The sequence below is a fragment of the Drosophila yakuba genome, chromosome 2L (assembly GCF_016746365.2).
Source record: "Drosophila yakuba strain Tai18E2 chromosome 2L, Prin_Dyak_Tai18E2_2.1, whole genome shotgun sequence".
NCBI classification, from domain to species: Eukaryota; Metazoa; Arthropoda; class Insecta; order Diptera; family Drosophilidae; genus Drosophila; species Drosophila yakuba.
The window spans coordinates 25,892,689-25,906,354 of NC_052527.2; the positions used below are offsets into that span (position 1 = coordinate 25,892,689).

A 13,666-nucleotide genomic window follows, 5' to 3' on the forward strand; every position below is an offset into this window, starting at 1 on the left:
GATTTGTTGGGATCATCACTGTTGATCACTTGCCGGAGGTTGCGGGGCATTCCCCTTAGGCAACCTACCACCAGCGGCTTTTAATGCGCTTTGATGATTTTATTAATTTATTAAATTTATTAAATTGTGAATCTAGCGCGGAAATGAGATCATCACCTCGACGAAAACTGTCACTAGCCACTTCAAAACCGCTGATCAGTCCTTTCAAGCCACCTTTAGTGTGACGAACTTGATCGCGGTAAGACTTGTTGAGACGTGTTAGGCATACGAATGTTACCATGTACACTAAACTCCATAATTTCGTTTGCGTTTTGAGCGTTTTCGATAGGAGAGGAGATACCGCTCGGATGAAAAGATCTTTCTTGATGTTCGCGCATTGATTTCTCTAATTCGCCAAATTTTTTCTGCATTGATTGGTTTTTTGCACTCGCGTACTCGTTGGCACTGTTATGGGCTTTTAGTCTCTTCAATAAGTCTTCACGATTTCCCGACGTTGAGAGTCCTGCTTCTCTGCATTTATGTTGTAGGTCTTTCTTGCTAAAGTAATACTTCTTTGGAGGCATGTTCGTTGCTTCGTTTCTTTGCTTTTTTATACGGTCATTTTTCGCACGATTTCACTTTATTCCCACTTCTGAGAATGTCACATACACACTAAGAAATTTGGTTCGCGATGCATATGTGTGTAAGCTTTCAAGCAAGATGCTGTGAGGAGTTGAAACTCCGCACAAATGCGGATGGTGATCGCATGAGGAGGGCCTGCCTTGCCAGTTACGCAACAAGGCAAAGCGTAGTAACGGCAGTGCGAAGCCCGGAGAAAGAGAGTTTGGAGGCTCTGGGATGGAGAAAGAGAGCTTGGAGACTCTAGAGGAAGAGAGTTTGGAGACTCGGGAAATGGAGAGAGAGAGGGTGGAGACTTTGGACTTACTGAGAAGAGAGTTTGGAGAGTCAGCAGGCTCAAAGGCAAATAACGGGACACATCGAACTTTGGACCGAGCCAACGGTAAAATCGTGGACTTTGGATCCGGAGAATGGAGACCAAAGGGGTGAACTGTTAGAGGAGGCCTATATAAACAGGCTGAAAACTGGAAGCGGGACAGTCAGTCGAGGAGAACAAGTGTACGAGTTAACAACGTGAGAATGAAGTCAGCAGAGGAGCTGCAGCCGTGGTAGTCAACAAGGAGCAAAATCGCTACGTCAAGACGTTCGAGACGAGAAGGTCTCCGAATTGAGACGCAGGTAGCTGAGGTCCGATACGACGAAGCCCGAGTAGCCCAGAAGCGCCCAACAGGCGAAGCCAAACCAAGAAGGGCACAGGATAAGCGGCAGGGATTGTGGTGTAGACCCGGAGAACTATGTAGGAGACCCCGAACTTGAACCAGGCGATCGCCTAGGTGTGTCCGTGCGATCCAAACAGGCGTGATACCGGCGCCACCAGTCCGAACCTGACGTGGGGTTGACGTGTTGCTGTTCCACAGGCGTTTGCCTTGGGGATCACAGCCGTTAGGTGCAGTGAGTCTGCGTAAGACAACAACTCTCAGCCCAAGCGACGAGCGCCGAACAACGAAGGTCCGCCACATTCAGAACGACAAGAGCGGCGAGACAGCGGAACGAGGCCGGTGGACAAACCATCCAGCACCAAGGCCGGATAATCAGATTCCTTTGTAAGTCCAAGCACAAATAAAGATCCAAGAGCGAAACTGCGAGTGTTATTACTGGTAACCGGGTGATCACGTTATTCTATAAATTTGGTGGGACGAACGCACAAACTCTACTGAGCTAGCCGCACGTATTCCGTAGCGAGCAGATAAACAAAATCAGTTCGTTACAATGCATATGTGTGTAAGCTTTCAGTTTTATCAGGAATTAAGCGAGTGGGTAGCGCGACTAATTATGTGAAAGAATCAAAACGCTATGGTATTAGGTATACTTTAATTAATTAATCAAATAAGGGATGATACACGGAGTAAGGTAAGAATAAGTTTTAATAGATGTTAACGTTTTTGCCGCTCGTTGCAATCACGTCCGCTTCTATCGTTGGTTCCCTCTCTACTCTCTGGCATTTCCTTTTTATATTTTACAACACCGGATGTGTTCATCGAGTTCCCCGACTATCTGATACCCGTTACTCAGTTAGTGGAAATGCGAAGAAGAGCCTTCAACACTGACATTTTATGGCGGCTTGTGGGCGTTAGAGTAGGCGTGGCAAAAAGTTTTTTGGCAAATCGATAAAAATTTACAAGACTAATACAAAAATGAAAATATATCAACCCAATTTTCAAAAGTGTGGGCGTGCCAGCTTTGGGCGAATTGTGTGCGTTAGAATGGGCGTGGCAATACTTTTTTTTGGAAAATCAATAGAAATTTACAAAGCTAATACAAAAATGAGAAAATTTCAAAACATTTTTTAAAAGGCGTTAGAGTGGGCGTGGCAACATGAATCAATAAACTTGCCCTGCTTCTATGTCTCTGGAGTCTGTATGCTTAATGTCAACTTTCTAGCTTTTGTAGTTCCAGAGATCTCGACGTTCATACGGACGGACAGACGGACATGGGCAGATCGACTCGGCTATTGATCCTGATCAATAGTATATATACTTTATATGGTGGGCGTTAGAGTGGGCGTAGCAAAAAGTTTTTTGGCAAATTGATAGAAATTTACAAGATTAATACAAAAATGAAAAAATATTAAAACATTTTTCAAAAGTGTGGGCGTGGCAGTTTTGGGCGGTTCGTGGGCGTTAGAGTGGGCGTGGTAACATGAATCAATAAACTTGCCCTGCGTCTATGTCTCTAGTGTCACATGCACACCAATAAATTTGGTTCGCGATGCATATGTGTGTAAGCTTTCAGTTTTGTCAGGAATTAAGTGAGTGGGTACCGCGACTAATTATGTGAAAGAATCGAAATGCTATGGTATTAGGTATACTATAATTAATTAATCAAATAAGAGATGATACACGGAGTAAGGTAAGAATAAGTTTTAATCGATGTTAACGTTTCTATCGTTGGTTCTCTCTCGACTCTCTCATGGCATTCCCTTTTTATATTTTGCAACACCGAATGTGCACATATGGAACTTATAAGAATGCCACCAGGTTGAGTTTTAATTGGAGTGTGACAGCTCGGCCAATCCTGCATTCGGATCGTCCTCGATTCTGTCATCTTCGTCATCAGATACAGAACACAGAACTGTATTTACGTCCTGTGATCTGTATTCCGGGGATATCTCCGACGACGTAGCGACCTTTTTTGTCAGGACCTTGACATCTTGATTGGGTCCTCGGTATCGTGGTTCTAGCTTGCGTGATTCCCGTGACTCCCGTTGCGGCCGGCTCATTTTCAATGACTACGAGGTTAGCTATGGAATAAAAAGAAGGGTTAGAATGTTTGGAGTCGAGTCGATTTGGCTCGTTTGCATGCGATGTTAGCGACGGCTTGCGTTCGGTTGTCGATAACAGAGTCCTTCTTCTTTTGCACAACGTCAACAGCAAGTTAAAAACGAGATTAATCGGACTAGGTCCCGACGTATCATTTTTTTGTGAATTGACATTATTATGTTGTGAATTGACATAGATTATGTAAAGTTAGGTCTCAATCCTTCGGGTTCTCACTCATAGTCCGTACATAATTAAGGATTGTTTGATTCGTACGCTCTACTTGTCCATTTGCTCTAGGTGTTCGTACGGCGTTTTTGATGTGCTGAATCTGGTTGTTCTTACAATAATCTTCAAACTGCTTTGAAGTAAACGCTGTCCACGGTCGGATATAATAACGCTAGGCAAACCGAAATAACTTGATACTCACTAAGTATGTTTAGTACAGGTGCGGCTTTTGTACTTTTTACTGCTTTTACGAATATTAACTTGCTGAACGGATCAGATATAGCCAGAATATGGGTATTTCCTCGTTTGCTGCGAATGAAGGGGGGCAGATGGTCTACGTGAAGTTTTCGAAATGGTACTGGTTTTCCACCTTTCGACTTGTAGTAGCAGCATTCAATGCATGATGATATGTTGTTCCTTTTCATATTTTCGCATTTTTGGGAACCAGAATCTTTGTTCAATCCGTGCAATGGTTTTGTCCAATCCAAAATGCCCTACATCATCGTGACTTGTCCATACTATACACCACCTAACTGCCCTTTGAACAACGAAAGCCTTTCCATTTTCCACTTTGCGATACAGACGGTGATTTTCAATGACGTAATCAGCTTGAAGTTGCTTTGACTGATCCTTATGTCGTTGACCCTTTAAGACGGCGATAATCTCAGCAAGCATTTGGTTTTGTAGTTGCATTGTCAAATGCCAGTCGTCAATGTCAGTTATTATAGTGCGTACTATTTCATCTAGAGGTATCTGATAACTTATATCCCGAGCACGACTCAAGGCGTCAACGTGAGCTATCATCTCGGTGAATGAATTCACAATCGTAGTCTAAGATATTGATCCACCAACGTGCTACCTGAGGTATTAATTCTTTATTCACCTTAACTTTGGCAATATCAGAACAACCAGTAATAAGACGAAATGGTTTACCTAAGATATACACACGGAATCTTTGAAGCGTCTCTACTACGGCCAATGTCTCGAGTTAGTAGCTGTAGTACTAACTTTCAGCTGCTGTACAATGTCGGCTAAAATAATAAACAGGTCGCCAATACTTTTGATCATGTTACTGTATCAGCAATCCTGCCAGACCCACAGCACAAGCGTCGGTGTGGACCTCGTGATTCGCTGAAAAATCATATAAAACCAGTCCTGGTACAGAGCACAATTTTCAATGAGTTCATGGAAAGCTTCTAGTTGAACATTCGTCCAATTAAATGTTTCTTGTTCAGTTTTCCGTAAAAGAAGGGTTAGGGGCCTAGAGATTAAGGAGTAGTTTTTCACAAACAGTGAGACCTAAAAATCGTCTGACCTCTTTGACATTTGCCGGAACTTTAAAATTTCAAATAGCGCTAATTTTATTGTCGCCCGGGGTAATTCCGTTTTTATTTACGATGTGTCCATGGAACGTTATCTCCGATTGAAGAAACTTGCATTTGTCATAGCAGAGTGTTAATCCACTCTCCTTAAGGATTTTGAGAAACTTTTCGAGCCATTGAATACCTTCATTAAATGTTATACTAGGAAATGGAAACGATGCTCTGCGTCGCTTTAGTTGGCATTGACGATTTCCAAGGCATATGGCGAGTTTGAGGGACGAATAATATCGCATTCAAGCAGTTCGGAGATTATATTGGCGAACGGGGTACGATATGGCTTTGTATAACATGGAATATTTGACGTTAAATTGATTTCCCTTTTTGGTTACCGAGTTCGCTTGTTTTATCCGCAAAGCAAGACGAGTTTTCCGATATGACGCGTTTTATGATTTAATTATTAACCGATGAACTAACTGCCTTGTGAAGTTTCAATTTTTTTTTTATATTTTCGACAATACATTCTTTTTCCTGAATTATGAGTTTGCGCTGAGGTTCAGGACATTTCGAGGAATAATGTCCAAACTTTTGACAGTTATAGCACTTTACTGCAATTTTGTCGTTGGCAACACGTTTTGGAAACTCTTGTATATTTTGTTTTTGAGCGTTGGGATCACGTTTGCTAGACATATTAAAGTGATTATGCTTTATTTCGTTATGCGCTGAATAGGCAAGAATATCTCTTAACAGGTCGTTAAAAGAAATATAATTATTAGATATCTTCCTTTTAAAATCGGAATCATTAATCTCGTTGATGATGTGTGTTGATATTGCTGAATCGGTTAACTCACCTTTTTTTTACCAATAGCTTGCGGTAATTCACTGAGATCTCGACGAAGACTTCTTCAGTTGAGTCTACCCAATACCGAGCAAATATTAGCCTTCGATCATCCCAACGATATGCGTTTCGAAGGGAGTCAACGCGTCTAATGAATTGTTGCGCGTCTGAGGACTTGATGGATGATGGGTTGAATTCCGGAAGAAGAGATACCATTTCACTTATATTTTTGTACGAACTATTAATGTTTTGAGATACCGTTGGGCCGCGGTTGTATATGTTGTTTGGCAGAATCGGGGTATATGGATTTTCTAAATATATTTGACGATGTTGCGATTGTGTATTGTATTGATTTAAGTCATAGTGTGGCCGTAAATATGTGCCGAAAGGTGCCGTTGTTGCGTTACAGTGTCCCAAATGAGCGTGAGGAATTAATTTTTGGCTGTGACGAATAAGTTTGCGAATTAACGTGGTTTTGCGATGTCGTTGAGAAATGAACGTGATCGAATGTTGCGGAAAGACAGCGACATTATCGTGTTGCTGTGACGTGATAACATTAACGTGCTGCCAAGACTTAGCAACGATATTATACTGTTGCTGAGACGTAGCAACACTATCGTGTTGCTGTGACGTAATTATAATATCTTGTTGCTGAGACGTAGTAACATTAGCGTGTGACGAACTCGATCGCGATAAGACTTGTTGAGACGTGTTAGGCATACGAATGTTACCATGTACACTAAACTCCATAATTTCGTTTGCGTTTTGAGCGTTTGCGATAGGAGAGGAGATACCGCTCGGATGAAAAGATCTCTCTTGAAGTTCGCGCAATGATTTCTCTAATTCGCTAATTTTTTTCTGCATTGATTGGTTTTTTGCACTCGCGTACTCGTTGGCACTGCTATGGGCATTTAGCCTCTTCAATAAGTCTTCACGATTTCTCGACGTTGAGAGTCCTGCTTCTCTGCATTTATGTTGCAGGTCTTTCTTGCTGACGTAATTCTTCTTTGGAGGCATGTTCGTTGCTTCGATTCTTTGCTTTTTTTATACGGTCATTTTTCGCACGATTTCACTTATTGCGCGCTATCTTATCCCACTTCTGAGAATGTCACATACACACCAAGAAATTTGGTTCGCGATGCCTATGTGTGTAAGCTTTCAGTTTTGTCAGGAATTAAGCAAGTGGGTAGCGCGACTAATTATGTGAAAGAATCAAAACGCTAAGGTATTAGGTATACTTTAATTAATTAATCAAATAAGGAATGATACACGGAGTAAGGTAAGAATAAGTTTTAATCGATGTTAACGTTTTTGCCGCTCGTTGTAATCACGTCCGCTTCTATCGATGGTTCTTTCTCGACTCTCTAGCATCCCCTTTTTATATTTTGCAACACCAGATGTGTTCATCGAGTTCCCCGACTATCTGATACGCGTTACTCAGTTAGTGGAAGTGCGAAGGAGAGCCTTCAGCACTGACAGTTTTTGGCGGCTTGCGTACGTTATAGTGGGCGTGGCAGAAAGTGTTTTGGCAAATCGATATAAATTTACAAGACTAATACAAAAATAAAAAATATTAAAACATTTTTCAAAAGTGTGGGCGTAGCAGCTTTGGGCGGTTTGTGGGCGTTAGAGTGGGCGTGGCAACATGAAACGACAAACTTGCGCTGCGTCTATGTCCCTGGAGTCTGTATACTTAATCTCCACTTTGTAGCTTTGGTAGTTCCTGAGATCTCACCGTGCATACGGACGGACAGACAGACATGTCCAGATCGACTCGGGTATTAATCCTGATCAACAATATATATTTTATATGGTCGGAAACGCTGCCTTCTGCCTGTTACATACTTTTCAACTTACATGAATTCGGCGAATAAAGTTTCCTTTATGGATTGTATTTTGTATTTTAATACTTCTTAATAATATAATGTTTTTTATATTTTGCAGATTATTATTGTTCTACAATCATGTTGAAGTCACACCTATTGACAATCCAGGCCCATTTGTATACAGAACTAATATTAATGACGATTTTCACTCTCCTAATGAAAAGCGCAATTTCATTACCTTCAGATCAATTTTATGATTCTAAAAGAATCGGAAACATTGCTGGTTTGTTTACCTAACAATTTAATATTTTATACTATCGGGGTTCACAGCTGCTTAAGATCATAAACATATTCTTAAAACTTTGTAAAAAAATTTGTTATACGGCACCTCAGCTGTTCCTTATTATCGGCTCTTATTGTAAATGAGCATCTAGGCTTGAATCTCTCCCATCCTCTTTTGAACTCACGTGGTAAATTATATGACCACGAACTGAGTTTTACATAAAAACAGCAATGTACAAATCACACAAGTTTTGTTAAATATTGATATTTGATTAAATCGTTGTTGTTTTTAAGTGCAGCCCACGCGCGCAAGAAACATTTCAGCATTCAGAAAAGATTTAAATGCAGTGTAAATTAAATGTAATTCCCGTTTGACCATGCATGATGTAAATATATATAAGTTACTCAGATGACTTTAATTTACAATAATGAAATATTTATTCTCGTGGACCTTATTTATTAAGAACCATCCTTAAGTCTTTAACTCAAACACAAGTGTAGGGAAATCCTTTGTCAGAAGTAGTGCCTTGGCCTAACATGACTTTCGCTGGATTGTCTTGGTTAGGCTTCAAGAAGAGTTTCAGGCTCTGATCAGTTCGGTAAACAGACAGGTGGCCTACAAAATCAACTACATTGGCATTAATCGGGGAAGATAAATTAAACGAAGTCATTTTGTGATAATGTATGCTAAGCAGAAGTCTCATAGTTCGAATTTTCACAATGCCCAGTACCGCACTCCTGATTAACAAAAGAGTTGAGCCTAAAAGATCCAAATAAAAACCAAAAAAATTATTTTTGTCGTAGTTCAAACTATTTGTGATAATGTATGCTAAGCAGAAGTCTCATAGTTCGAATTTTCACAATGCCCAGTACCGCACTCCTGATAAACAAGGAAGTGGAGCCTAAAAGATCCAAATAAAAACCAAAAAAAATTATTTTTGTCGTAGTTCAAACCAAGAGCTATATCCATCGTGATCTAAGCCAAACGCACTTTAAACATGACCAGAATGACCGCAGACACAGAATCTTAAAAAGCTGATTCTTCAGAAAGTGTAATAGGGCAAATATGTCAAAGGGTTGAAAACATCGAACAGAAGTATGAAACCGTGGCCGTAGTCGCGATCAAAGAAGACAGCAATGAATGCGATTCCTATAACCTCCTTATTATACCCGTTACTCGTAGAGTAAAAGGGTATACTAGATTCGTTGAAAAGTAAGTAACAGGCAGAAAGAAGCGTTTCCGACCATATAAAGTATATATATTCTTGATCAGGACCAATAGCCGAGTCGATATGACCATGTCCGTCTTTCCGTCTGTCTGTCCGTCCCACTCTAGCGCCTACAAACCGCCCAAAGCTGCTACGCCCACACTTTTAAAAAATGTTTTGATATTTTTTAATTTTTGTATTGGTCTTGTAAATTTCTATCGATTTGCCAAAAAACTTTTTGCCACGCACACTATAACGCCTACAAACCGCCAAAAACTGTGTTTAAGACTCTCCTTCTCCCTTCCACTAGTTGAGTAACGGGTATCAGATAGTCGGGGAACTCGACTATAGCGTTCTCTCTTGTTTTTTTTTAACACGTTACCGTTCATCAAACGACGACAGTAGCGCATTAGATACAAATGCTATACTTTTTTTTTTTTTTTTTTTTTTAAATCTTCATATTTATTGAATCCTCCCGTTTTACTTAAGAGACTATCAATAAGTTTTCAAATCTTATTCTAAGCTAGCTAATTATCATTTTATGAGATGATTTGTGCTATGTGGCCTAACAAATTTAACGCTGGGCTGGTTGATCGTTGCGGTGCAGTCGACTTTGGCTGCATACTCGAAGAAGTTTTCTTGCAAGGGGATTTGGATGTGAGCCTAGTTTTTCCTTGTATTTTACTTTTCTCTCTGTTATTGTCTCAATGACAAGTTTTATTTCTAGGTCTTTGTGTATATTCTCGTTCCGAAGATACCATGGAGCTCCAGTTATGATTCTCAGAATCCTAGACTGTGCTCGCTGTATGATGTCGATGTTGCTTCTCGATGCATTGCCCCATAGCTCGGAGCCATAGGTCCATATGGGTTTAAGAACGGAGTTATACAAAAGGACTTTGTACTCCATGCTTAGGGGAGACCGAACGTTTATAAGCCAGTGTAGATCCTTTGCTTTTAGTCTCAGGTGCGTCGTCTTGGCCTCTATGTGTTTCCGCCAGGTGAGCCGCTTGTCCAGATGAATACCTAAGTATGTTACGTCATCGGCTTGTGGGATGCGCGTGTGGTGCATAACCAAGGGCGGGCAGCTTTGTTTGTTAAGGGTAAACGTAACTTGTTTGCATTTTTGTTCGTTTACTCGTATGCACCAATTTGCAAGCCAATTCTCTACACATGTTAAATAGCGTGCTAGTTGCATCGTAGCTTTTACTGGGCATCTCGATCGACTCAGTATTGCAGTGTCATCAGCGAATGTGGATATTGTTAACTGGTAGTCTGTTGGGATGTCCGCCGTGTATAGGGTGTATAGAATTGGACCTAATACACTTCCTTGGGGCACCCCAGCTTCTATAGTACAATCGTTTGAAGTGCTTGAACTACATCTAACCGCGAACACTCTTTTGAATAAGTAAGACTTTAGAAGCTTATGTAAGTTTTGAGGCAGCTGTTTGGTTATTTTAAACATAAGGTTATCCAACCATACTCTATCGAATGCTTGTGAAACGTCTAAGAATAAAGCTGTACAATATTCCCGATGCTCAAAAGCAGTGCGAATTTCCGTTGTGATGCGGTTAATCTGCTCAATAGTTCCATGTTTTTCCCGAAAACCAAATTGGTGCGATGGGAGTGTGTCCTGTGTTTTAAGGTGGGGACTGATTCGTAGCAGCAGTACTTTTTCAAATAACTTGGAGAGACAAGTAAGTAGGCTTATTGGCCTGTATGATGATAACTGTGTTTTGTCTTTCCCAGGCTTAGGGATCATAACTATAACTGATTTCTTCCACTTTTGAGGAAAGTATCCAATTTTGGTAATAGCGTTGAAGAGTAGGCAGATTTGTAGAACTGCACAGATTGGAAGCTCGATGATCATTTTCGGTGTTATTAAATCGAAGCCAGGCGATTTTCCAGTCTTCAGTTGCTCTCTAATGACTTTCGTTATTTCGCTTGGCCGGAATTCTATGGGATCTTGTGGTGCTAAGTCAGATGCAGTTAAGGGTGGGAGAGTAAATGAGTTAGTGGCTGGATTTGGTTGGAATTCCTTTTTGAGATGATCAGCGAAGACTCTTGCTCTGTCCATGTCACTACGAGACCAGTTTCCGGTAGAGTTACGGAGGGGTACGACAGTTTCTGCTGGTGCCTACAGATTCCTGTGGGCTTTCCACAAAGAGTTTTTTGTGCTGGTGGGCGTCAGATTCTCGATGTAACGCAGCTGTGCGTCCGCTTCTTTTTTCTTAAGCGCTTTAGTAAGTTGAACTTTTTACTGCGTCCGTGGGTATCTTGTGGAGTTGACGGTTTTGCTGCTGCAACTAGTGTTGATTCTAGGCTACCAGCAAACTGATCGACGCCTTGCTCGGTTTTCAATGAGCTAGAGAAGTCGGTATGTGAACAAACATATTTTTTGTACCTCTCCCAGTTGGTCCTGTTGCTTGTGAGTCTATACGGCCGCTCGATGTGTTGCAGTTGGTACAAAAGATTAAAGATCACCGGGCAGTGATCAGATGAAAGTTCTGAAAGTGCCTCAGCTGTAATCATTGATTGGGATATCCTTTTGGTGATGGCAAAGTCAATCAAGTCTGGAAGCTTTTTAGGTTCTGCTGGCCAGTATGTAGGCGTACCCGGAGAAACATAATTAAGCTTGTTTTGCGGTTTAATAATTGCGTTGTATAGCTGTTTTCCTTTAGGGGTCGCTATTCGAGATCCCCAGTACATGTGCTTGGCATTCCAATCACCAGCTGCAACCTTTCAACCAACCTTTCACCGAGCGAGTAGAAGAGTGTTGTGAATTTGTCCTCTGATATTGTGAAGCGGGGTGGGCAATAGACAGCAGCCAGAGTGAGAGCACCGTTATAGCATTGGAGGCTTATAGAGGTAGATTGTAGGCAGTCTTCTTGCCAATTACTAACAAAGTGGTGTTTGATTCGCGATCGTATTAGTATGCCAGTGCCTCCATGGGCCTTGCCATCCGGGTGATTCGTAAAGTAAAATTTGTATCCTGGTATTTGAAAATTGTACTTTTCAGTAAGGTGAGTCTCTGAGGGTAGCATAACATCAATGTTTCTGTTGGCTAAGAACTGAGCAAGTTCTAGCTTGTGCCGCGAAACGCCATTAGCGTTCCAGGTTGCTATTATTAGGGGAGTCATTATACTGTTTTAGAAGAAACGAGCATTTGAATAAGGATGTTTTGGTTCCTCATAAGCTCTTGCATAGTTGTTTGCATGAAGGCCATGAAGCCTTTCATGCTTTGCTGCATCGAAAGCATAATCGCTTCAACGCCAATTGGCTGCTGTTGCATGTTATCGTGAGTGTTTGTTTGATGAATGGGGGTGTCCGCTGCTGGTGTTTGGATCCCTGATTTTAGTGCACTTGCAAAGGAAATATTTGGCGCTGTTCGGTAGCTGGTAGACAAAGGGATGTTAGTTGTACTCGGTTCCATTGCTTTCTGAATTGTTGGTGTGGTACGATCACGAACTGAAGTCACTCGTTTGTTTAGGCGACTCTTAAGTTCCTTGTAAACAATGCATCCTCGCCAGTTGGCTGTGTGGTTTTCGCCACAGTTGCTGCATAATTTAATTGAGCTGTCGTCCTTGTTCTTAGGACAGTTTGCGGTACTGTGATCATCGCTGCAAACGAGGCAGATAGATTTTAGGGTGCAGTACGCTTTGGTGTGGCCATATTCTTGGCAGTTAGTGCACTGCACAGGCTGCTTGCGCTAGTGTGGCTCTTCGACGGTTATTCTCCGGTGCAGTAGAAACTGTAGTTTATAAATAGGATGTACTTCATTTTTGCTGATTCTTTGGCTCGATGGCTCCAGTTCGACTTTGAAGAGTGGCTGCGGCTCTTTCTTCCTGTTAAGAATGTTGATCACCGTTTTTGCCTTAAAGTTTTTCTCCTTTAGTGCCTCGATAATTTCGGATGGGGTCACTGATGATTCAATTCCTTTAATGACAATCTGCAATCCTTTGGCACTTTTAAGCTGGTAGGTATAGTAACTCTTTCCAGCTTCATCCAGGTACTTGGTCACTGATCGATGGCTAGACTCATCCGGAGTCTGCACTTTCGTTTCATGTATGTTTCCTTTGGTAAGAGGTATAACGTGGTACTTGTTTTCTCCGATGATCGTAGCTAGTTTGTTAACCAGTGCACTTGAGGTTTTCTCTCGTATAAATATTGGTGGCGGCCTAATCTTCTTCTGCTCCTGTTCTTTGATTGGATTCACTTCGCAGTCATCCAGTAGTGCGAACCTATTTGAAGTTGAGTTGTCAACATTGGTGCGATTTATTTTCGGCTGATTGCCAGCCTGTTTGTGTTGTGGGCTTAGCTTTCGCTTTATTTGAATGTAGCGATCCAGCCCTGTTTGACACAGTTTTGTGTTTTGTTTTGGTTCTTGTCCGCTTTTGTTTTCTAGAGTCGGAGAGAGTGCACTTGCTTTAGTTGTTGTTGATTCAGCAGAAATGTACACAGCTCTCGGTACTGAGCATAGTGTTGTTGTTGTTGTTGTTGCTATAGGTGCAGTTGCAGTAGATATCGAAGTTACTGTGCTGGTAGCTACAGAGCTTGACACCGTTTGCAATTAGGAGAGCGCGAGAGAGACGCT

At 41.4% G+C, this 13,666-nt stretch overlaps 1 protein-coding gene across 1 annotated transcript in view; it reads left to right on the top strand.

Annotated features, from left to right (window-relative positions):
• Positions 1 to 13,666, top strand: part of LOC26534586 (RYamide neuropeptides) — a 233,614-nt gene that overhangs the window by 82,590 nt on the left and 137,358 nt on the right. The window contains 1 exon segment of the mRNA XM_039371839.1: positions 7,704 to 7,868. Coding sequence (XP_039227773.1) covers positions 7,724 to 7,868 — 145 coding nt within the window. The 5' untranslated portion in view covers positions 7,704 to 7,723.